This window comes from Homalodisca vitripennis, unplaced genomic scaffold (genome assembly GCF_021130785.1).
Source record: "Homalodisca vitripennis isolate AUS2020 unplaced genomic scaffold, UT_GWSS_2.1 ScUCBcl_4863;HRSCAF=11286, whole genome shotgun sequence".
Classification (NCBI taxonomy): Eukaryota; Metazoa; Arthropoda; class Insecta; order Hemiptera; family Cicadellidae; genus Homalodisca; species Homalodisca vitripennis.
Genome location: NW_025780997.1, coordinates 1 through 26,780, shown reverse-complemented (window position 1 = coordinate 26,780; position 26,780 = coordinate 1). Strand labels below are relative to the sequence as shown.

Genomic DNA, 26,780 nt, shown 5'->3' with positions numbered 1-26,780 from the left:
CGGGAGCTCCACAGCTTTCAACAGGAACATCATTAAAACAATCCCCATTTTAGAGATAATCTTTAGAGATAAGTCGGCCTTAGTGTGTAACAATACAGTAATAACCAAGGATCATGTACTCCAAGTAATACTCGTAACCATTTGAGCTTTTGATTAATTTAAAAATTAAATACTATTAAGATCAAATACATGTAGGCTACTCACAATTGGTGACACTAGGTCATATTGCAGTCTTTCTAATTGGTCGTTAATGTCTAGCATTTCACCCTCCAACTGTTGGCAAATTTAGATAATAAATTATTTATACAATGAATACAAAATATTAGTGTATAGTACTAAAAAACCTAACTCTTATTTGAAAAACAACAAGATTGTTCAAGAGTACTCTTGTCACGTATGTACCACAACGTTATCGCTTAAAACATCACTGTACAATCATCAGAATACTAAATGGTTTGTCGTTAAACTACTTTTTCAACTATGTATTCATAGCATATCAATCAATCAAAATCCTTCGATAATTCTTCATTGTATTCCATATCAGCTTATATTTTGCCCTTTAAATAAATTGTCATTTCTCTATGAATGTCACGTTTCTTAAAAACCGTTTACGCCAAGCTGTTTTAAATAGCTGAAGCGACACTGCGTAGGATTAAAGTTATTTTTAGTAACTCCGAAGGACACCTCTGATATGTGAAAATGGATACAATAATATATGTCTTTCAAAAGTAAGTAAAACCTATTTAACTAAAAACCATATTCAAAATTGCAATATATTTATTGTACATTTTAATAATTCGTTGGTAATCGAAGTAAAACTATTTATATTATCTATCGCAATACTACTAGTTCCTTAAGATTATTCTTATTTTACAAACTTTCTCCGAGGCTCATTGTCAAGGGTGGAGAATAAAAACTAATTAGAAGTTTATTATTTTATCCTTGTTGCTAGTAGTAAATATTTTAAATGTATATATTTATTTAGTCTTGTTCACATGCGTTCTCTGTATTTGTTTCTGTTACTTCTGCGGATGTACGCAAAAACATAGACGCTGTTACTTACGGTACCACATAACGGTATATTTTTTTAAAAACTTTTGTGACATATGTATTTGAAAAATCTTCTATATTATTACTTTATTTTCGTACTGCTACACATCCAACTTTCAATACTATTATTGGTTCCTATTGAAAAATTTACTGTTGTTTTATTATTTTTTCTTCCGTGTACTATTTATTGTCTTACCAAATATCAAAATGTTATGTTATAACTATTTCCACCTTTTTTATGATATCCTTTCCAAATATTAAAATTCAATGTTGTAAACTATTTGCACTAAACAGAAACTAAATATTGATTGTTTACTGAGCCATTAATGTTAAATCCAATTCAACGAAAATTGAATTCAGTGATTTATACTTAGATGATACCTTATATGAGTTTAAATATAGTTCTATTTACAGAATAATTCAAAACTCCTTACCTCAAGGGCTGCAGGAGGCAGTCTATAATCTCGAATGGGGTCTATAGCAGGAGAGCCCACTCGCGTAGTTGGACGCGCTTGCTGTCTTTCTCTGGATGTTCCTGCGTATCTTTGTTGAGTAGTCTGAGATTCTCTCCTGCATTGAGGACTCGGCCTTGTTGCAGTAGCTCTTTGGCAAGGACTTTGGGTACCTCTTTGAGAAGGACTTTGAGCAGCTCTTGGGTTAGGCCTTTGAATAGGTCTCGGAGGTGGTCTTTGGGTAGGTGTTGGAGCATCCACTCTTGATTGGGAAGTTCCTCGAGAACAATGGGCCGATCTTCCCGGTATTCCAGGAACCGAGGCCGCTCTCTGCGGTTGTGGAAATTCTTGGAGGACGGGGTTGAGGAGACGGTCTCGGAGAGGATGTTGCTCTCGGTGTGAATTTACCGGTTACCGCAGCGAATTTACCTGCAGCTGTTTTCGGTAGAGATGGTCGAGTTGAACCGTACGTAACCGGTAAACAGGGTCCGAATATCGTCTGTTCGGTTCTTTGGTAGCGTGGCTTTTCTGGTGGAAGTTCTACCAGCGGGGGCCTGTATGTAGACGCTGTCCTTGGTGGTTTCCGCATTGTTCCATACCTTGACATCCGTTCACTGTCTGTCATTTCTCTGGGTGCAGATTCCTGAGAAAGCGTAATTGTTTGGCTTACAGTACCGGATGGTGTTGAATCGCGTGTTGTTATAGAAATCTTTGAACCTGTGTCAGTGAATTCAGTTGTTATATGTGGTTTGCCCTTTGTGGATGTAGACGGTTGGGGCGACTCATACGTGTAAGATCCTGGTTGTGATTGGCTGACACAATTTTGGGCTTGACTTCTCCTCAGCCATTCTTGGGCTTGAGCTGATGTGGATGGCTCGGGTGATGAGTACACGGTGAAGGGCTCATGGACGGGTGGACACGGCAATGCTGGCTGTTCGTAAGATGAATCGGGCGAGCATATTTCGGGCGAGGACGGTTCGGATGAAGAAGTTGTTTTGTTTGGAGATATAAGTTGTACCATAACGTTCTCGGAGAATCTCACTGTCTTGCGGGTCTTTTTGGGTGTCTCTGGGAACAAACTCTAAATTGCTTAAAAAAACAACGGGGTATTCAAATACATATATGTAATGTTTCGGCCTCGCTTTGGAGAGCCATTTTCAGTGTAACAGATTTTCAACTGAAACTGAAGTAATATGTTGACTAAACATTGCTCTCCACAGAGGGACTGAAATTTTCAAAATTATTTGTATTATACTCAAGTAAGCTTCGACACGGCGGGCAATACTCGGGTCAAAGTTGTTCTAATGTATTTATATGGTTGGCCATTATTTCGAGTTCATGTCAATACTATTTTAAAGTTTATTTAATCTGGGCTATAACACTAATACGAATTTTCGGATTACCTAACTAGCATGTACGTAGGCGTACATTTTAAAGAAGATTTTGCAGAATCAGGGTAAGTTCAGAGAAGGGAAACTGGGTCAGAAATAAAATACATTGTTTGTTTCTTTAAGTTTTCCACAATTTCCATTTTCTTCATCAACAGAACTGTATACGGAAATCACATAAAAGGTCAATTTTACACTTACGCAGTGTCCTTGGTTAAGAACTAAGGGTGTTCACCTTTTCACAACCAAATACAAGATTTTACGTAAAAAAACTAAAATAACTATCGAAAATTTCTACGATTAATTTGGTCACTAATTTTGCCGTAAGTAATGTTGAAAACCAGGCATTTTTCAATTAAGTGATTAAAACATCTGCTGAAATTACAGGTATGTAAATTAAAAACTTTTTTAATGAGGTGAAAATAATAATGGCTGAGTAAAACATTTGAAATATTTACAGTATGTACATGTGTTATAACTTCACGTTCTTGTTAATCTATAACTTAAAAAACTAAACTGTTTTAGTTTAATACAATTTGGAAAATTAAATGTTTAAAATATTCTTCTCTTTGTGAAATTGTAGTGTTTTTTAAATAAAACGCATGTGTGAGTACAACAAGCACTGTTACGTTGTTCAGAATATAAATAAATTTGAAGAAAGAAATTGGCTTAAAATTAGATATTTACCAGCAGGTAGAGTCGGAGCACACGACGATTTAGCTTGAGCCTCTTCTTCTAAAGACGCATATGACAGGGAGGACTCGTCAGAGCAGTATTCATATTCCAACTGAATAATCACATGGCAGGCCGTAAATAATTACACTCAATAATATGTATGATCAGAGAGCACGCATTCCCAACAACTCGGATTTTATTGTACAAAGCAGATTTCCAACCAACACTTTAAGAATTCTATAATCAAATGTTTTTAAATAATGTCTTCAAATTGATACCTCTAGTAATTTCTAGAATATCTACAGTATGAAGTAGAGTTTCACACCGAATTTTCCACCCTCTAAGTTAAGATTATCGTGAATACAGTCGGAATCTGTTTTATTGATTAAGAAAACACGGTTAGCCAATTAAACCTCGTAGTGGGTAATTTTAAATATTAGGGTGTTTAAATTATTTAGTATTTAAGTATTAAATAGGTATGCAATAATAAACCTTTTAACACTTTGTTATAGATTTTATTTTGTACAATGTAAATTTTGAATGCAACGAATTCATCATCAGGTACTTGTAGGTTAAGGTAAATGAAGTAAATAAATAATTGAAATCAAATTATCATGTTTCAAACTACCTTGGTGGTTAGAGATTTTTGTACATCTCTAATAGTTAAAAACCTTATAAGGAAGCAACCTTTTACATTCAAACCAATAAATTAACTGCAACGTTTTTCTTATACACCTTCTGTACAGGTTAACACAAGCGGAGTTCACTTGCGTTTGCAAATTTATGGAAAAAAAATTAAAGCTGCAGTATCTAGTAAAAACTGTTGATTTTTAGATTGGCAGCAAAATTGATTGGCAGTCGATTTTAATATTGAGTGTTTACAGCACTTTTGTGCAATTCTCAATTATTTTCCAAATTTATGACAATTAAGGTGGCCCGTAATGAGTCGATGGGAATTCTTAAATGTAACCATAGGTCGATGTTAATTAGATCGAATCTTGTATTTCATCAAGCAAGGTATATATTTAATATTTTGTTAATCTAACATAATGCGTCAAGCGTAAACAAATAATTTTGTAAACAACCTCATTTTCTCCCGAGGTTTTAAAACTGTCACTGGTTGATATACGCACACTTGAGAATGTAACAATATAATGTCATTTCCTCTTCAATTCCGTCGTCTTCCTCAAGTCTAATCATTTCAATATGGACTATTTTCTTTTACTTGAGGTCTACGGTACCAAGCCATAAACAACTGACATGAGTTAGGGTTTTTCTGTAATTTTTTTGCCGACAAATCAGCGTATGGGAAAACGGAATTTCACTGATTTTAAACTACGCCCAGAGAATATCCGTGTCTCGCCCGTGTCTATTTAAATTCCAGCATAGACCAAGTCAAGACCGATGCTCCCAAGATAGGCCGTTATAAGTGACCGTTCCAATTTCAAAGGATGGTCGGCATTAGCACAATACTACACTGACAATCACTCACTAATTTAAAATTCCAATCACTCATTTCAAAAGATTTGGAGTGGTTTATATAAACACAATTTGGAATAATTCACTAGGTCTATATAAATAAAAAGGAAGGAATTCATGTGAGGAACACGCCCAAAAGTTGTTTTTCTTTTATACCTTTCTCTTAGAGACTTTTCTCATAGATCTCTTTTTCTCATAAATACTTTTCCCAACATGATTCATGCTGCTGCAGAGGTACCGATTCGTTCGTGGGACTAATAAATTGTGTTTATCCTGCTACCAGAAAATATTCAATATGAGAATTATTATTTTTAGATTTGGTTTGATAGTATTTTTGCTTTTCATCAATTTACCAGTAAAATATGGTTAAGCGGTGCCTAAAATGAATAGGTACATATGTATGTATATTCGTACTTTACTTATACTTTTCATAATAATGTACTTTGTACAATCTTAAACCAAAAACGTTGTAAATTTTCATGAAAACAATACCATATAAATTTAATTCAAGAATATATTGCTATATGTATACGTATGGACTCTTCCCCTCACTCAGATCTATAATCCATACGGGGAATTTTTTATTTCAAATATTATGGAAGTGTAGTGTATATGTATTGTTTTTGTGTGTGAATAAATAATTTGAATTGATTTGATTTGAAATACTTATTAATATAAAACTAATCCACGCATTATATTTTTAATGGAAGCACATAGTTCTTAATCGAATGCTGCATTTCTCTTACCGGATTTATATACCTATATATAGCAGACTTGGGTTCACGGCGACGAGCTATTGCAGGCCTTTCCATCACGTCCCCAACGTACGCCGGTGGCTGGAATGTAAAAAATACTGTTTTAGCGATATTACAACAATGATTGGGTATAAATATTTTATAATTAATAAACTGCTCCACTTAAATATTAACATAATTTGACACTTGGTACATTATAATTGATCGATCTGTCCTTCGGTCTTATATATACAGGGTGTTCCCAAAAGGGTCCTTTGGCTGTTAATCATTGTTCCAAACAAGAAATGTTCTACAAACACAGGACGAGAAATGTGTTGTTTGGCCGTGACCCAACATTTTTATATTAATAAAGCAATTAATATCTATAGACCTAGTAAAGCTGCAAACTCCAAACTTCACACGTAGGCATCAATGCATAAGAGGAAAACTATATATAGTGGTATGATTTGCTTTAATATTAATAAAACGGCGCCTGTTTTAATTGTTTAAAGTGAAATAACAAAACAAAAAACAGTATAGTTAAAAAGAGTTTATAAGGTACCAACTTTTAAGTAATGTGATAATCATTCCGACAGTACATTTTGCAACGAAATTCGTCAACGCGAGCATAAGCGAGCATGACCACTTTAAAGGTACGCTTGCACAAGCCGAGAGTAACAAATAGCACTCGACTATGACTTGTTGTGTTGAGTGATTTATTTTCAAAAGGTACCCGTGGAATTGCTATAAAAATTACTAAATAGTTGTCATCTTGAAAATATTTTATAACTATACAGGTATTTTTGTTATTTGACTTTAAACATGTTCTACAAATGCAATTTTGTTAAAGCAAATCACACAGTTATTTTTTTAAATCTTCTTATGTATTGCTACATATGTACGAAGTTTGGTATCTGTAGCTTTACTAGTTCTAGAGATATTAAATGTTTTGTAGAAAATACAAAATGGTGGCTGATAGCTAAACAATACATTTCTCAGTTTTGTTTGTAGGACTTTTTGTTTTTATAATAATGAGTACTATTAGCCACAGGCGTTTTTACATCCTTTTTTAATACGAATTAACAATTACTCATATAAATTATATCCTTTATTTAAATAGTCTGAGCAAATTTTTTAAAGCCAGTCATCAAACTTTGGGCATTCTTTGCTAATTTTAATAAGATAACATTGTCCCCAATAGAATAAAGAATAATTGAAAAAATAACACCTAAATAAGATTTTAGTTTTTAGTTATATATTAAGGGAGTAGACGTAGTAGACAAATTGACGTTGGAACGAGTTCTTTAAAATTAAAAATTCATATGGAACTATAGAAATACTTTTTTACTCTTGAACTTTAATCACTAAATTGAAATACGTTATAAGTTATACGTCAGTAATTAAAAAATAATTAAATTCTTCAAAGCTCATTAATAGAAATATTAAAACAATTACTATGCACTAAAATTATCACATTGCCTCTATAAAAATGACTGAAATAAACAGAAGAGGGCTCCTTAAAAACTAAAAATAGTTCCTAAGGATCCCGAAATAAACAACTTAATTGCGTTAATGTCTCGATGTCTCAGATTTTAAAAGCAGAAAAATACATATTTCAAATGAAGAACTCAACAAGAATTAAGCCTGAGCAAAAGTAAAGCTTTTCCAGAGAACATGTTTCAAAACTTACGTAGTAAGGAAATTCTTCCGAGTCGCATTCCTGAAAAAAGACATCATTACTTTATAATATTTTAGATATTACTAAGCAATATATAACTATACAGGAAAATCAATCTTTTTATTAGGTTTTAATTACAATTTGAAGAGAAAGTTTCGTTTTCAGAAATAGTCTAGTTGTGAGTCATCGTCAGACCGAGCTCGATGCGCCAAACTGTCCAAACCCCAAGAGAAAAGTAAGGACGCACAGAGTACAATGTATCTTGAAATATATTCATATACTTATTTAGTAGGTATCAGGTATTACCGTTACTTCGTGTAGCCTGTATTTTGGATTTAAAACAGCAGGAATATATCAATGTGTCTCTTACGAATAAATTATTTCCAATTTGAATTATGTTCCTACGAAAACTACTGTTATTAAAAAAGTGTTGTAAACAATCTAAACAACATTTTATTAGAGAAGCTGTTTTAGTTTATACGAGTATGTTTGGTAATCATGAAAATAGCTTCTACAAACTATGTTAGTACTGCAATAGCCATATTTTTGAGGTGGACAGTAACTGACAAATTTTAGACAAACATTTCCCAAAGTTTACTAATCAAGCCTTAGAATGCTTACGCAATCACACAATTAGTTATCTTAGACAATCGTATGACTATTGTGAGCACGTGTACATAAATTTTTCCTTTCTTTTTACTACTATATAATTTTTAAACTGCTGGTCTCAATCCAATAGATTACAGTAAAATTCGTTATACTTAATTCAGTCCAATTAAAATAATTTCCTTCTGATCTCTTACATTAACATGTGTATGTAACCATTACTTTTTATTTAAATAGTTTATTATGTCTACTAATCCTCAAATAAGGAAATTAATTCGTATTCCTTTAAAATATAATCAGCCCATATCCCAAAATTTTTCTTATGTCTGTATATGAACACGATATTTGTTATTGAAAACAGTAATATTTTACTTTTACCAGGCGCGTGATCGGTCTTTTTAGGTAGTTTTTAGTAAGAGAGTTCAACGCACAGAACAGCAGTAAGGCTAACACATGACACCAGATATACTTTAATTTGTGAATTTGCTGTAAATTGCAGATAATTAACCGCTAGGTTGGAGTTAAAATCGTAATTATATAGTTTAATATTGGAATGATCTACTAAATTTCAATCTAGCTATGCAAAATAACTCAGTTGAGATAATTAGTTAAAATTTAAAAAAATGAAACATTCGATTAGTTTGAAGAAAAAAAAACTTATTAAAAAGGAAACTGATGTTTGTTATATACCCAATATCACACCAATGTGACGCGTTACGAGATTCACAGAAGCTGTATCAAAATTTCAAGTCCTTACCTCATTTAACTGACGAGAACAGGGTTAACAGAAGAGTTTACTGCCCGCAGGTTGATATAAGAGAAATCTTTCCGACCGACTGATAGGCATCAGTGACGCTCAGTCCAATCTAAACGATAGGCTTGCACTTTCATTGTCTTAGTCTATGTAGATATACAGGGTGTTTGAAAAGTATGGGTACGGCTTAATATTTTAAAAACCATAGGAGATAACATCTATAAACTTTGCACAGTGTCATATGGCTATGTAAACTATTTTTTCTTGGTATTACCATGACATACCAACCATGGGGTGACGGCCCACAGAGGAAAACATGGAAATCTTAAATTGAAGCATGGGTCGAGTGATACCTCATTTGAAAAACTCACTTAGTAGAGTTGAATGCCGCAAACCGCATCTCCAAAGGTTTATCCAATCAGAAATGGCGGGTTGTTTTAGGTACACATTGTAAAGTACATTATGCGCTGCCATTTCTGACTGGATCGTCGTATTCTGATGCGGTTGGCGGCGTTTTCACTCTACTAACCAATGTGTTTTCACTGACTTTTTTTAATTAGCAAATTCAGTCCTTATCTAATCGCCGATGAGGAAGGAGCGCCGCTCTTATCGGTGCTGACCGTGCGTGTCCGCTCCCGCTTACGACTTTGTCCCGCTAATGTATAGTGTGCGTTACGGTTTACCTGCTGATTTCACTTAAATATCTCGTTTTCTTTTGTGGATAAAAAGGTGTCGCCATTGTTCTAAACACTTAAAAGAACGCTTAAAATTACAGCCTATTTTTTATTGCCGCCGGAATAGACCTTTTTGTCTCTTATTGTGTGGGTTTAAGAATTGTCCGTTTAGGCGTGAGTAGGGTGTGTTTACCACATAATTTTACAATCGCACTTCATTGTTGAGGCGCTATGTCAGGTATTTGTGCAAAGTGTAATAACGCAACTTCAGATGATGACTCAGTTAAATGTGTTGAATGTGCAAGTGTGTTTCACGCGAAATGTACTAGTTTTGGACCTTTCAAAAAAAACTGACTAGGCGAACAAATTTCCGCTGTGAAAAGTGTAAAGGAGCCACATCCGTAAATAGTAGTGACTCTGAAGACGGGTTTAAGTCTAGTATTCTCCGGGCTATAACAGACCTCAGAAGCGATTTTAATACAACTCTCAATTTAAAACTCGGCGATTTTGAAACAAAAATAAATGAAAGTTTGAACTCTAAACTGTCTGAAATAGAAAAAAACAATAGCAAATATAGGTGGATCGTTTCGAGTCATCCATCGATTCTCTCAAAGCCGAAAATGAGTTTGCGGCGGGACGAGTGTTGCTCATCTACGAACTAAGTGTAATTCACTATCGCAGGAAGTCTCCACCATGAAGGAACAGATTCAGGACATGCAGCAGTACAGTCGGTTGCAGAATCTGGAAATATCCGGCGTTCCAGTGTCACCAAATGAAAATGTGTTCGCAGTTTTGCAAGCTATTGCAGCAGCAATTAATTACTCCATGGCGACGCGACGACGTATCTGCAGCACACCGATTGGGATCTCCACGAGGTCGTCAGGCCCGTCCACCAAACATAGTCGTACGCTTTGTGAGTCGATCAGTTCGCGCCGAATGGCTTCAGGCCGCCAAGTCAAAAAGGAACCTTGATGCAGTTTCACATCAGTTCGGCGTACAGTCCCGTCTTCTGTCTATATCAATGAACACTTAACCAGCTATACGAAGGCTCTGCTTCAACCAAGCCAAGACCATGGTCAAGGATCGTCAGCTGGCGTTTGCCTGGATCAAAGAGGGTCGAGTACTTGTGAAGAATACAGCGGACGAACGGGCCAGGAGGGTGAGGAGCTTCGAGGACCTGGGTGTTGTGGGATCGTGGTCGCCGCGGGGGAGGTGACAGTGAGAGCTCCTACGCTACTGGAAAGTAGACACTGTATGTAGCTACCCTTTATTGTGTGTCTGCAGACTATAATTACACAAGAATATAGCCTGGGTCAGTTTTGTAGTTTTTAGTTGTTATAAATATGTTCTACGTGGCTAATTAAGTTTTTAATTCTTTTAAATAATAAAAAAAGTAGCACTTATCACATACAAATTTGCATAGTATCAAACAAACTATTTTTCTTAGACTATGTAGAAAATGAAGCATTACTCCTCACTACTTCACTTTATTATTAGTAATTATGTAGCTTGTTCATTCTAATCTATTATAGTTTATTGTACAAATTTTTAGTTGTTTGATTTCTGGCATGAATGACTTTTTTCATGTATTAATCTGTCATAAAGCTCATTAAATGGACATATTGATTTTATTTTTTATATATTACTATATTATTTGTATATACAGCTCAAACAACAATAGTCGTATCTACTATATACACCTAATAAGATGTCTTATTTTATTTGTATCATTTAATACAATAGGGCGAATTTTTTATTTAATTTAAAAACAATTTCTAACATTATATTCCTACCGTTCCAAAGTCTATTCCATTAATCCTTTACAGATATACTAATGTATGTTCTATTTATATTTTCTTCCTTGAAATATACTTTGTAATACTAAGCAATTTATAATGATCTCTCTAACCTTGCGCCATATTGTTTTTAATTTTATATTTTTATTTATCAATTTCATGGGTGAATTTTTATTTAGAAAATAACTGACTTCCTTATATTTTTCTGACTTGATGTATTTAAGTATTTTAACTTCAGAGCGCAAACACATTTACCCAAAGATAATTTTGTTTTAGCTTGTATAGTCACAGATCTCCTCTGTTTTAAATTTATTATGATTTAATTATTGTTTTGACTTCTGCATATACGAGTTGTATTTATTTCACTAAGCGTACTAAATATATGCACATACTGTGCTCTGCAGAGATCTTATTAAGTTGGAAAAAATATTGTATATACTCGTATTATAAATATCGAATGATAGAAGGGGTTTTTAATTTTTAGTTGTTGTCAATTTTATAATAAGAGCTATTTTTAATCCTAGAATCGAAATAGTCCTTGATATGATACATTTTGTGTGTATATGTTTATGTATGCATAATTTCCATTAAAGCCAGAAATAATTGTTTTTATTATTATTAAAAATATTATGTTATAATTTGTAGGTTTCTTTTATTCAAGATGTCTCAGATCTCTTTATTAAATGTGAAAGTGGTTTAATTTTTAATAGTACGCATTCTATAGGCACAAATTATGCACGCAGTTTATTCATGCCATTAGTACCAAGGACATATAGTAGGGGCCTATGTTCTAAATTTAACGAGATTTATAACGAAATAGTTTATAATAGAATCAATTCTGTATATCAGAGTGTGAGAATGAGTACTATACTAATTTAAGGGGCATCGTTTCGCGGGGTGGTGGTAGCTCAAACAAGCGTTTTCATCCAAATTGTATTTTTTTTGTTTTTTGTTTTTTCTTTTCATTTAATTGAGTGGGCTTCGGATATTCCCACTCATGAACGAAGATCATAATTTAATTGACGGTTATAGAAGAATCAGCAGTGTTTCTATAAATAACATACTCAGTCATAACTCGTTTCACGAATTTCATATCGGGGGGTTTAATATATTGCATTTAAAACATAAGAAGCTATGGTAAAAACTTCGACAGCTTATTAGTTTATTTGGAAGCCATTAAAGTTATTTGGGGATATCATTGTTTTAAGTGAAACATGGCTTGATGAAAATGGGGGGTTGGGATCGAGCTTGAGGGTATAAGTGGTACAAAACCACGAGAGGTGCCAATCGGAATGATGGTGTGTTAGTGTATGTGAGAGAGTGTGTTTGTGGTGTGAGTGTGCAAGAGACGGAGCTGGGCGGTGTGCATGGCCTACTGTGGCGACTTTACTTATAACAATAAACAATTCAACCTACTGGCGGTGTACAGAACTCATGATAACGATCTTGACGACTTTACTGCTGCGCTCAGTGAGCACTACACCCACCTGACCAAAACCAAAACGTAATATACTTATTTGGTGACATAAACGCTAACATTTTGATACCTGACAACAAGACCGAAAGATACGTAGGGGACGTACTGTATGAATGTGGGTTTATGTGTGGCATATACAATCCAACTAAGAGAAGCGGGGGCCCAGTCAGGACTTGTCTTGACCATATTTTTATTAAACACGATAATTTTGACAGTTTACACACAGCAGTGATCGAGACTAGTATCACTGATCACTATTGTACTGCCCTGAGTATAAAAATGCCAAGACAATTTCATAAGACTCCTAGTGAAACTACTATAATTGACAAAAGGTTACTTAGTAATTACTTAGGAACTGCGAACTGGACCTGTGTCACAAATATCACAGACGTCAATGTTTGTTCAAACTTATTCTTACAAATTTTAAAACAGTTTTACTGAAAAGTCGAAGAAGGTTCTTACAAATGAGAAGCATAGATTTAAAAAAATTAAACCATGGATTTCGGAAGAGTTGGTAAGGGGCATTAGGAAAAGGGATAAAATAAGCAAACTCCTCAAAAAACAGCCGTTCAATCTGAATCTAAGAGAATACTACATACAATTGAGAAAACAGATTGAATTCGCAAATTAAATCAGCAAAATTTAACTATTACAAGATCAAAAATTATCAGTAGTAAGAATAATCCGAAACTTTTTTGGCAAATAATAAATGAATTATCTGGGAGGGTGAATAAAAAAAAACAGTTTTCCCCATTACACAATTTACAGGTGATAAAACCATGAACTCGGACTCTGACGTGAAACTGCAGTGTCGTCAGGTGGCTGAAGAATTTAATAATTATTTTGCACAAGTAGGTTACAATTTAGCTCGGGCTATTGACTCGAGCGGTTCCACCTGTCGTTGATGACAATGACTATACGGTTAACACAGAATTCTCAATTCACACTATCACTGTGACAGAACTTCACCGGTACGTTAACTAGCATGCGTGGTGGCTCAGCTCCGGGGTATGATTGTATATCTGCGTCCCTCTTGATTGAAAATTATCATTTCCTCTGCATTCCGCTTCTTCACATAGTTAATTTAAGTATACGTACAGGCAAATTTCCAGATGTTTTCAAGATCGCCAAAGTCATTCCATTATTTAAAGCGGATGACGTTACCCTGATGTCAAAGTACAGACCGATTAGCCTGTTAAGTGTATTTTCCAAAGTCTTGGATGAAGGTAGTTAAAGACCAATTAGTCTCTTATTTAGAAGAGAATGATATATTAAGTGACTGTCAATTCGGGTTTAGAAAATCTAAAAATATCGCAGATGCCTTTTTTAATATCTCTAAGAGTCTGAACGAAGCAATGACATCTAACAAAAATAATATTTATTGCATTCCTCGATTTTAGCCAAAGCATTTGATTCAGTTGATAGATACAAATTACTCCAAAAAATTAAAATTAGTTGGAATAAAAAATAATTCATTTAATTGGTTTGATAGTTATCTCGAAAATCGTAGGCAAATAACCACAATTAACGGAATCAATAGTAATCTGGCATCTGTAAATTATGGAGTAATCCAGGGGTAGCACTTTAGGTCCTATTTCTGTTTTTAATCTATATAAATAATATTTCTAAAATTAGAATTTCTGGGAAGCTTTCACTTTTTGCAGATGATACTGCTCTATTTTTTGAGGGGTCCAATTGGGAAGAAGTTTTCCAAAAAGCGCATAGTGACCTTTATCTAATAAAAAAAAATGGTTTGATCAAAATTTGCTTTCCTTAAATATATCTAAGTCTAAATTTATGCCTATTTCCCTGAGAGACAGCAGTGACACTCTAATTAATTTAATTAAACTACACACGTGTGGTAATCCCACAAGTCTGGTTTGTAATTGCGGATCTTTAGAAAGGGTTGATAATTATAAATATTTATAAATATATTGGACAAAAGAATGAATTCATCTGCTCATGTTCATTATGTTAATGGTAGACTTAGAAAACTCATTTATGCTTTTCGTCAACTGCATGAATTTTTAACTTTAGAAGAAATAAGAGTAGCTTATTTCGCATATGTTCAATCGCTTTTAGAGGGGGGGGATCATAATGTGGGGTGCTAGTTATAGAACTATTTTTAAATCCACTGTTTGTAACTCAGAAAGCAATACTTAAAGCAGCACTGGGAAAAAAATAGGCATTTACGCATCGAGGCGCTGTTCACCGAAATGGATGTTTTGGATATAAGACAGCTGTTTGTTAGAGTAGTTGTTGTATATATTTTTCAAAAATTACAGAAGTATATTCGAATTTCCAACTCACCATTACGCAACAAGAAATTTTACATCCTCCATATTTACACCCAGGCTAAATAGAACCTTTTCAAAAAACAAATACATTTTATGTTTCTCACATTAATTTATAGAAATTTACCGGACTTTCTCAAGGATAATGTTTTTTTATATAAACTATCAACTTATAAAATAAAAGTAAAAAACTGGTTAAAAAGTGTAGGTCGTGATTATATGGAAAGGATTATAACATCTGATTACAGAATTTAATGTCCAAAATTGGATTACAGGATGGGAGCGTGCTTTTATAATTGTGATCGCATGGTAATAGTTGTGTGTTTGTGGTGTGTGTGTGTGTGTGTGTGTGTGTGTGTGTGTGTGTGTGTGTTGTGTGTGGGGGGGGGTGTTATGTGGGTTTGTGCGTGTGAGTGTGAGCGTGTGGTGTTGGTGGCCAGCGTGGTAGATAGAGGTACGGGGTAAGATTAGTTGGGGTAGGCTAATTGAAAGGAGGGGGCAGAGGCCTCTAGCATTGTCCTGACTGAGGAGTCCGTTTGTCTGTCGGTTTTTTATTTCTTATCAACTAATATTTCGTCGTTTATCCTTATTTTAATTACCTACAATCACTGATAAGTAATGTTTGTTATATTGCGTCTCTTCTTTAACCTCATATTGATTTTTCTTCTTTACCACTATGAGCGTTATCAGTATTTATATTTATTAAATGAATTATTTTTCTATATATATATTTTTTTTCTAAACAACATTATTTTAACATCATATTTTCCCTAAGAAAATAATTTTTGAATTAATGGGACTCATTCTCTCTCACGCACAGGTGCTATGCACCTATGTGAGGAAACATTTCCACAATCATTAGAGCAGTCTATATATATATAAGTATTTAATTTGTTAGTAGTTTTATGTTTTGGTGAATTACTAAAGTAATTTTATATTATTAAATGTAAAATTGTGCTCCTATGATTTCTAAATTTTTTTTTTGTACCTTAATGGAAATAAAGATGTTTTTGATTGATTGATTGATTTGATGTCATAAATTTTATAACACAATAAATAAAACTAAAAAACACACCATAAATACCGATGTTTTTGAGATGCGGTTTGCGGAATTCAACTCTACTAAGTGAGCTCTTTCAAATGAGGTATCACTCGACCCATGCTTCAATTTAAGATTTCCATGTTTTCCTCTGTGGGCCGTCCCCCATGGTTGGCATGTCATGGTAATACCAAGAAAAAATAGTTTACATAGCCATATGACACTGTGCAAAGTTTATAGATGTTATCTCCTATGGTTTTTAAAATATTAAGCCGTACCCATACTTTTCAAACACCTTGTATAATGTTTTTTTTTATGCAAATGTTCTACAGGTATTAAAATATCATGCGCGTATGAAAGCTGCGTAAACGCTCATCAAAGTAGGCCCTACCATAGGAGAACATTATTATTCCCATAATTAAAAATTACGTTCCTTCGGTATAAATTAAGTTTACATTAAAAATGTCCAAGTTAATAGTTTAATTCGCTCTTGAGATATCCGACGGTAAACAGACATCCAAGCAAGAGAGACGGATAGACAGATAAAATAGAAGTTGTTTCTAAACTTCTTAGTGATAACAAAGCAAAGTACACAAAATTTCAAGTTTATAACTCACTTTATTCTTGAGATATCCGACGGTAAACAGACATCCAAGCAAGAGAGACGGATAGACAGATAAAATAGAAGTTGTTCTAAAACTTCTTAGTGATAACAAAGCAAAGTACACACAAAATTTCAAGTTTATAACTCACTTTATTCTTGAGATATCCGACGGTAAACAGACATCCAAGCAAGAGAGACGGATAGACAGATAAAATATAAGTTGTTCTAAAACTTCTTAGTGATAACAAAGCAAAGTACACAACATTTCAAGTTTATAACTCACTTTATTCTTGAGATATCCGACGGTAAACAGACATCCAAGCAAGAGAGACGGATAGACAGATAAAATAGAAGTTGTTCTAGACTTCTTAGTGATAACAAAGCAAAGTACACAAAATTTCAAGTTTATAACTCACTTTATTCTTGAGATATCCGACGGTAAACAGACATCCAAGCAAGAGAGACGGATAGACAGATAAAATAGAAGTTGTTCTAAACTTCTTAGTGATAACAAAGCAAAGTACACAAAATTTCAAGTTTATAACTCACTTTATTCTTGAGATATCCGACGGTAAACAGACATCCAAGCAAGAGAGACGGATAGACAGATAAAATAGAAGTTGTTCTAAACTTCTTAGTGATAACAAAGCAAAGTACACACAAAATTTCAAGTTTTATAACTCACTTTATTCTTGAGATATCGACGGTAAACAGACATCCAAGCAAGAGAGACGGATAGACAGATAAAATAGAAGTTGTTCTAAAACTTCTTAGTGATAACAAAGCAAAGTACACAAAATTTCAAGTTTATAACTCACTTTATTCTTGAGATATCCGACCGGTAAACAGACATCCAAGCAAGAGAGACGGATAGACAGATAAAATATAAGTTGTTCTAAACTTCTTAGTGATAACAAAGCAAAGTACACAAAATTTCAAGTTTATAACTCACTTTATTCTTGAGATATATCCGACCGGTAAACAGACATCCAAGCAAGAGAGACGGATAGACAGATAAAATAGAAGTTGTTCTAAACTTCTTAGTGATAACAAAGCAAAGTACACAACATTTCAAGTTTATAACTCACTTTATTCTTGAGATATCCGAACGGTAAACAGACATCCAAGCAAGAGAGACGGATAGACAGATAAAATAGAAGTTGTTCTAAACTTCTTAGTGATAACAAAGCAAAGTACACAACATTTCAAGTTTATAACTCACTTTATTCTTGAGATATCCTCTTGATTTGTAAAAATATTTACTAACACTCATAGATCAATCCTATACAAAATCATTACCATAATTGAGCTGTAACTTTGTCTAATAGGCTATTCAAAATAACAATACAACGGATTATTAAAGGACACGTTGAAAAGTTCCAACCAATCGAAAGAAACCTCATTATATGAGTTTCTATGTTACACGTAAAATGTGATATTATTGAAACCAGTTTATTAAAAAACGTGTTTGTCCTTCAATTTTATAATTGCTATGGTGGATATCACCAATATAAAGTGTTCTCTTTATATTGGCCCCGCCTGGAGGCCACAAGATAACTCGGTGTTTTTTTTTTTTTCGGTGGACACGGTCTGTGAAAAGATTATGGAGGATGAGGGGTACTGGGATTGTTTGTCACAATTCGTCCGGGTCATCCTCCTGGAAAAGAAACCCGATCTGGACCGCGAGGTGGCCCAGATTCCTTGACCGAGCGGCTGGATAAGGAGCGAGCCCCACAGGCTTAAGCCATATTTAGGCCTAACCTGAAGTAATGTGATAAAAAATCCCAGGTTAGAATCCTAAAGATTAGAGAAGGTTTTTTTAGTGGGTAAACCTGTTTTTAGGGGAGTTCCACACTACAGGCTGGCCACCTGTGGGCGTAATTGCACTTTGCCTGCCTCTCCCTCAAAAAATAAATAAATAAATAATATATATATATATATATATATATTTATATATATAATATATATTATATATAGGACCGGTATCCAAGACCGGTATCTTGGATGTACCAGGACATACTCTGGGATACTCCTGGATACATAGAATAGTAATAGTATATATATTATTTATATATGTATTCAAAGTGTTCTCTAACGTTTTCAACCAAATCCCATAAGTAACATTCATAGAACAGTACGTTTTCGAGATTTCGTGTGAACACACAAACATTCAGATATGAAATCGTTTCATCCCCTCTAGTGACAAGCTTAACCCACTCTGAGCCTATGTACGAATGAGCAAAATTAGATATACTAAGGATATACAAAAAACAACTTGTGAAATCCTACAATATCAGTACTTACTTCAAATGTCTTCGAAAGGTATGCTGGTGGTGGTGGTGGTTCAAACACATTCTTCGCCCGGAATTCCTCTTCCAAGGCTTTGCTCGACAACGAAGTGGCTCAAGACCGGTATCTTGGATGTACCAGGACATACTCTGGGATACTCCTGGATACATAGAATAGTAATAGTTTGTTACCATAATTGACAAACTGTAATTATAACACGTTTTTACTTCCTGCATAACTTTAATTTATTGCATTTTTTTAACTTTCAATGAATAAAATGGTTAAGAATAAAGAACTATCTAGTAAAAATACATCACTCCAATCAATCAAAACACTAGTATGGAATAAGAACACTTAACAGTATGGGTACGAGTCAATACCTTCATTACATAGTACTATTATTTTTTGTGGAGGAAACTCAAAATTATGTGGTAGGTTGGTTATTTGCCAGAAGAAGAGATTGGATTGTAGATCTCGAAACGTAGTGTCACAGATTTATTTTGTTTTATCACTAAAGTATGGCAAGTTTGTCCGGAAAAAAATCCTGTTTTCCTTCACAAAACTTCCATCGTCAAAAATAAACTTCAAACAAAGAACTTTGTTTTTATTCTTTTCCAATTAAATTTCAGAATATGGATTACGCCTCCTCATGCAAAAATGCAATTATACCAGTTATACAATTTTATTCTTGAGATACTTTGTGAACAGACAGACAGCCTGGTTAAGATAAAGAAAAGAAGTTTGACATGCCCCCAGCAGACAAAAGAATAATTTAGTAACTTACTGAGTGATGAAGCCCAAATTTCACGGATTAAAAACTATGCAATGTTATAAAGCCTTGTCAACGTATTCGGAATTAAAAGTCTATAGAAGAAATCTTTCACAAAGCATCCTGTACAAAGTTGGGCTACAAGTGCTACTGAGTCACAATGTTAAGAAAAGTATTAGAGTTGTACTCAAGTTTGTTTATCTATTTAACTTTATTTTTATTATTTATTTTTAATTTATTTATACATTTATTTATCTGGAAAATTGATCGTCTTTATTTTCGTTATCCATAATACCAATTTAAAAATATTCACTAACGCTTGGCCAATCTCCAAGAAGCCTCGTGCACTGTCATCGACTCAATGTTTCCTATATAAGAAATGAACTCTATAATTCAGACAGGCCTATAGACAGTAATGACATTTTTCCAGTCTTTGAGTCATTGATGCAACAATAAATACAGTTTGAAATGTTTGATATTGGATCATTCAAGACTTAACTTAACATTTATTGGAATATCAGAACACATCAGAATAACAACGATACTAAATTAGACAATTTACGCTACAGTCATAATAATTATAAAAGTCATCAAGACTTTGAAAACTTAGCACGGAATATAAAACAATTTCTGAAAGTATCCTTTACAAAAAAAAAAAAAAAATTAACCTGGATTCGAGAGATCCTTTTCAGTTTTTTCACTATTTACAAACACATAATTTCTGATTTTGATAGTACTCCTTTCCAATACAAGTACTTCAATTAGTTATGAAAATATTTAAAATCACTTAAAAATCAGTCAAAGAAAAAATATGTTTTTAATGATCAAGAATAAGTGCATCTTTAATTTCTGTACCGAATCATTGTACTGATAATAACAGACTATTCAGTACTCACCGCCATGGAGGACATATCTATCACGGGTGAAGTCGGTACTGGAGGTGGAACTTCCGGATCTTGAAATACTGGAACGTCTCTCCTGGGATCTCGCTCGACGGTGAAGTGTGTTTGCACTGGGATCCTGGACATGCTAGCACTGCTCCTTACAGGTCTTATTTGGTCGAGACATTTTCTATGTGAGCGGTATAGGGAGTCGCCAGGTTCCCGACCCTTTGGAACATATCGCCATCCGGCTGGCTTTTTCAACTTCTCCTCGCCCTGAAATTTTTCGTCCCATCATCTTTGGTAACTTCATACTTTCAATATAAAAAAGGAGGAATAGAAAATAATTCGTAGAGAACTCTGTGAGTGTTATGTACTGAGTATTATGTTTGCTATATCACTGCTACATCCCATTGTGTAATGTTAGTTTAGTCTAGTTGTCTTTATTTCATAGTAAACTTGTTTCTCCATGTATTTTAACAGAGAAAAAAGTGCCTTTAGATAATCAACAACATTTTTTATTTTCAGTAAGAACGTGTTACCTGTATTATTAGGAGCCATACAAATGTTATATGTTTCTTAAACTTTAAGCATGTTTTATGGACATCTTATTGAAATTGAGTTTTCGAGCATAGATTTGTATGAACTTACTCATTTATAGGAGGTATATAAATGGTCGTTGGAATGATTTGCATACACCGAAATGTTAAAAATAGCCCAAATTTAGGTTTTCTATTGAAAGAATTACTGGGAAAGTTTCCCAGAATATTGTTGGATTATGGAATATTGAAAGTAATTTTTTAAGGGATTTTTACATAAACACAATTACATAACTGGAGATAAAAATGTTAAGACCAGCATACAAAATTTCCTCATATACTTAGATTAAATGTAGTTTATTCTTTGAGTTCTATATTTATTGTGTTGTTTATCTTTATTCTATATTATATGGTTGCTATTTATTATTCTAATTAGATGGATATAGCTTATTCACACCTTTTCGCTTCTATTCATTTTCAGTTTTTCGGTATCTTCAGGATGGGTGGAGGGTTTGTGGAACGCCCAATCCGGAGACCAACAAAACCATATTGCAAAACAATGGTTTTGCCTTTATTTTTCGATACAGGCAAAACTATTGCCAGACATCTGAACGATGAACTCCTAGTTAAAATTTCGACTACCAGTATTAAATTCCCTGAAGTTTATTTCTAGTACACGGATTTAAAGACCAATCTCTTCATAAACGTTCAAACATCGATTCAAATTATAAAATATCGTTTCGTGCTATACGAGCAACAGTTATTAAAATTTAAGGAATGAAAGTAACTTTTTGGTTGACTTGCTTTAAAATGTCCAGCAGAGAGTTTTGGGATTGCTAAGATTGCAACCCTACAGTATTCAATTAAAATTCAGATTGGCAATCATGATATTGAAAATAAAAAAGACTCGTCTTATAATGGCACGCAGATTAAGGCGAAGAAAATTTTGAACAAGTCATCAAAGTATTATTCTTAGAGAAGAGGATTTCATACCACTATCCTAATGATCCCTATCATAACGCCCTTTGAATTTTAAACGCTTCCAATTTGCGACTAACATTCGAATTGACAAAACCAACGGTTTCAATCAACTATTCAAAAGTTCACATAAACTTCACAGATTTATTAAGGTGTATAATATATGCATATTTGTCAACATACACACAGACCCATTCCCTTCAGTCCAAGAAATATTATAAGATTAAAAGTGTTGTATTCTTAATGTTAAGACGAATAGTATAGATGACTGCCGAAATACGTAACTAACCATCCAAATAATAGTGCTAATCTATGTTACTTACTTGCATTATTCTTAATAGATTATGAAATTATCGTGGGGGTTGCAGAGGGCTATGTAAAAACATCTTACTTTCAGCGTTAAACCGTTGATAAGTGTTGTGAGTTTAATAGTTACAAACATTCTTGTAAAAATACTGTAGATATTTATGTTGTTCGATATGCGTTTCTATCTACAAATTAAGAGTTTAGGCATTAGATAAATACCTAAAATCTAATATCTGTGACATTTTGGGGAGCTCCAAACATTTCACAGTTGAGAAATATCAGTTGTTTGTTTCTCCTAGCTTGTGCAAAGCATAACTTTTTAAAGTGGTCGTGCTCGCTTACGCATTGATGGATTCCGTTTGAAACACTACCGTTGGAATTGTTATACAAATTTTAAAACATTTCTTATCTTTCAAATTTTTTATAACTGATATAATACAGCTGATGCCTACATAGGCAAAATGTTTGCTGCTCCCGGTTTTGCTTTTTCAAAGCACAATTAATTCTTAAAATTATCCTCTTAACTAATCAAACCTCGGTGTTAAATTTGGTTTTCTTTAAGGTAATAGTGTTTATAGGGACGGAAATGGCGGCTAATGGCTAAACAAGACATTTCTCGACCGATTTTTACATGCCATTTTGTGTTCATTTAAAGATGAATTCTATCAGCTGCAAAGTTTGCAACACACTTTTGTGACTACCTTATATATAAACACTTCGATAGTGAGTAATTAAGCCAGAATTTTAGCCTAGATAAAACACAATCAGGATATTTCAAAACACATATTATTTTAAAATTCTTACCATGAACTCATAAGGCTGAGGTCCAAAAGGTACTGGTGAACAAGAGTCGTCTGTTGGCACATAACCACCCGGCAAATCTTGTGTGTACCCAAATTTTAATTCTTCCTTCATTTATACCTCTTCGTGGATCTTTCTCTACATTGATCTGATACTGCACGGGTATTCGGGAGTGTAGCGTCTGAAAAAAATCATTAAAATGTTTTTAGATTAATCTAAAATTAAAAACTGTAGCACCAATCTAGTAGGTGTATTAAAACCTCCTATATCATGAAAAGTTTGAAGAAACGCCAAGCAATTAGGCAAATAAAAGGAAAGGTTTATTCAGAATCCAACCTTTTACTAGATCTATGTCGTAGTAAATTTATGTTTACAAACCTTTCTATACCATTTAGATCCAGGAAACCATCATTTATATAAATTTAATCATCACAAATTTAGGTATAGATTGCTATCTAATGAGCTCATATACACTAAATCGTTTTAGAAAGTTACGTTTTTTAATCAAATATGTTATAAATTCAGGCCGTCACGAGTCCTAAATAAAATAAAATGTGTGTAATTTCTCTAAATGTACATACGACATTTAATCTATTTCAATTTTTTCAATGTAATAATAAGTTCCTGAACACCTCTCTGGAGATGTTTTATCCCACTTAGTTGTTTATGTTTATTTAATAATGATCGAGTACCGTGATAAGAAGCATAGTAATTATCTGCATCTATCAGATTTGGTCAGTTAAAATAGTCTACTAATTATTGTAACGTACCAATCCTAAACAGAGTCATTTTCTATAAATAAACATTCTTCAACTGAACTTTCAGTGCATGATGAATCTTATTAGTTCGGACGAAAGATGACCATGACAAGTGCAAGACCCTCTATTGGAAACCTGAGGTATTATCATTCAGAAATGAAAGAACACTGGACTATCAGGGAAGTTGAAGTTTCTTCATGAGATTTTAATTGCATGACTCAAAAACCTACGACTAAAATATAAATCAAATATTCTCAGTGATCACGCTTGGCTCTTGGGAAGGCTTAGTCGGAGGACTGTACAAGTCCTTGCAATATTGAGTCTTATAATGGGATTACAAATAGTTTTTCAGACAAAAACTTAGCAAAGTGTTGGGATTTTGAGGGAGCAGGATACATGGTCTGCAATTTTCTAAAGAATTCCAAACTGCAATTCTCTCTATAATGAATGGAGTCTGCTTATGAGAAGCCTTTGTCTCTGTTGAAGTGATAAAATAATATTATCTTTGATACGTATGGTATAAGCTTTGGAAGGTCGTGTTAAAATACTATTTGGTCAGCTACACATTTGGCTTGGATTTGTTATCAAATCTTTTCCGTTATCAGCAGGATCAGCAAAGTTACTGTTTATTAGGATTTATGTATGAGAGGAATTAAAAGTGCTGATTCTTTAACAAATTTACGATCAGCATGAAACATTTAAAGGACTGTAATAGTGTTAACCAATCTTCAAGAGCATGGCCTTTAGCGCTATTTTACACTAAATGTGCACTGAACATATAAGAGGTAGAAATTTTTTTGGACTAAAAAATGATAAACTTATTCTCTGTTATGTTGGCATTGATATTTTCTCTATGAGCAGATATTTATCTTATCAAACATAAAACGTAGTTGCAAGGACATGGATACCTATTCTAACATCCTCACAAAATGCTTATATAGAGAGTTAAACCATTTGTTAATAAACGCAATAAACCAAAATAAAACTGCAGGCAAATTTCCTTTTTTACTGAATGTCCTGTGTTGTTATAGTTAAGGATCGATTCAGACACTATTGGTACTATTGACAAGGGTTAATGTCTTTTCGTGAAAGATGTGATCGGAATGTTTTCAGCATTTTTGTAGAACTTTGCCTTCGTATCTTATATTTAGAGGTAAGTAGTTCCAGAAATAGGAAAATTCCTTGGTAAAAGGTCATTAGTGAATGAAATTTTCACAGAAACTTCAATTTGCTTACCCGTTTCTATGCAATACCTGCAATACTTCTAAGGTCCTTGTCTTGGAAGTAAAATACAAAGGGCCAGTGTGATACACAGCATAGGAAAAAATTCAGGTTAATCGTAAATGCTGCAATAAAATGTAATACCATACAATCACTCCGAAATTCCGGTGGCAAACTGTAACTGCCTACGACATTTAACTCCTGAGATATTACGACGCGAGGGGTTTCATCAGTCTAATAAACTTGTGCCAGTTTAATCTGAACATTTGTTATAAATATTAACTTCATTTCACCACTAAACCTCACGGTTTTCAGTGACCTAGACTGACCTATTATTGAATAATAACATGATGAAATGATATCACTAACCATCCTGAAGACATTAACTGACTTTTACTCCCATTCGTATATTAAACTAGCTGTTTCCCCGCGGCTTTGCACGCTTTTCGTAAGCTTTGCCCGTGTATGTGAATTTCTGGTTTAATTGAATTATATTTACAACGCAGATGTACAGTTTGCCTTGTTGCCACGATCAAGAAAATCTGTTTATGTTTATAGCCATTGTGCACGTACATGTACTTTATTATAAAGTGGTCTAACACTCAAACTTTAAGTTCAATCAGAAATGTATCTTAAAGACAAAATACATAATAACTTAACTCCTTCAAATAGAGTTTGGCTATGTAATATACGTAACTGTCTCGTAATTGCAGTTTATAGAGTGCAGGCTGCTTTGAAACCTTTTATCTTTTGCAGCGCCTCTTGGTGGTGAGTTTACATCAATGGGCATAGCTTATAAACCTTCTCCGTGGAAAAAATACACATATATATATATATACACATTTTCATAATGGTCTGTTCTAATATTTTGCGATTCCATAAGGGCAAACACAAACAAACATTCATTTATATATATATATATATATATATATATATATATATATATATACAGATAATAATAAAAATTTAATAAAATTATATCATAGTAATATGTATTTATGATATTATGAGTTGGGCACGTCCCACTTTTTTCAAATCCATTCCAGGGGGTTAAAGGCCTTAAAATTGTGATTCTATGTGGATTTAAAATTTATTTCACTGTTATTATTGCTCTTACTCACTCAATTACCGCTACTTACTCGATCAATCGCCATCCCAAGTAAAACACTAAAACAAATAAAAATCCAATTAGACCACAATTTGCAATGCAAATTTAAATTAGGACTACGTAAATTGAGAAGTCGTAACTATATTTCTAATAATTTCACATGTTTTGAGAATAATTACAAATAATTTTGAAGCAAATATTGGGTAATACAGGCAATGGAGCAAATGAGGAGCCATGGGAATATATAGTCTTCTTCAGTTCACTCTTTCTGAATATTCGTGGTTCAAATTTAAATTCACGTTGCTGATATCACATTATTATTCTTCTTGTCCGATTTGTTTCTTAGCTGTCAACGTTATTTTATCGTGTTAATTGCTCAGCTCGTACGTTTAGGTCTTTGAGTCGTGAGTTTTAGTTGGAATTCACTCGA

The 26,780-nt window shown here is 33.6% G+C and overlaps 2 protein-coding genes across 2 annotated transcripts; both read right to left on the bottom strand.

Moving 5' to 3' along the window:
* Positions 1–1,567: 1,567 nt before the first annotated feature.
* Positions 1,568–19,042, bottom strand: LOC124373127 (mucin-2-like). The gene is made up of 5 exons (XM_046831518.1): positions 19,005–19,042; positions 7,469–7,498; positions 5,791–5,880; positions 3,578–3,677; positions 1,568–2,570 (listed from the first exon to the last, which is right to left on the bottom strand). The coding sequence occupies exons 3-5, from the start codon at positions 5,854–5,856 to the stop codon at positions 1,708–1,710; spliced, it is 1,029 nt and encodes a 342-aa protein (XP_046687474.1). The 5' UTR covers positions 5,857–5,880; positions 7,469–7,498; positions 19,005–19,042; the 3' UTR covers positions 1,568–1,707.
* Positions 19,043–19,044: 2 nt separating this feature from the next.
* On the bottom strand, positions 19,045–26,409 carry LOC124373128. The gene is made up of 4 exons (XM_046831519.1): positions 26,382–26,409; positions 23,267–23,444; positions 20,655–20,915; positions 19,045–19,149 (listed from the first exon to the last, which is right to left on the bottom strand). Exons 2-4 carry the CDS (start codon positions 23,375–23,377, stop codon positions 19,045–19,047), a joined length of 477 nt encoding a protein of 158 aa, XP_046687475.1. The 5' UTR covers positions 23,378–23,444; positions 26,382–26,409.
* Positions 26,410–26,780: the final 371 nt, after the last annotated feature.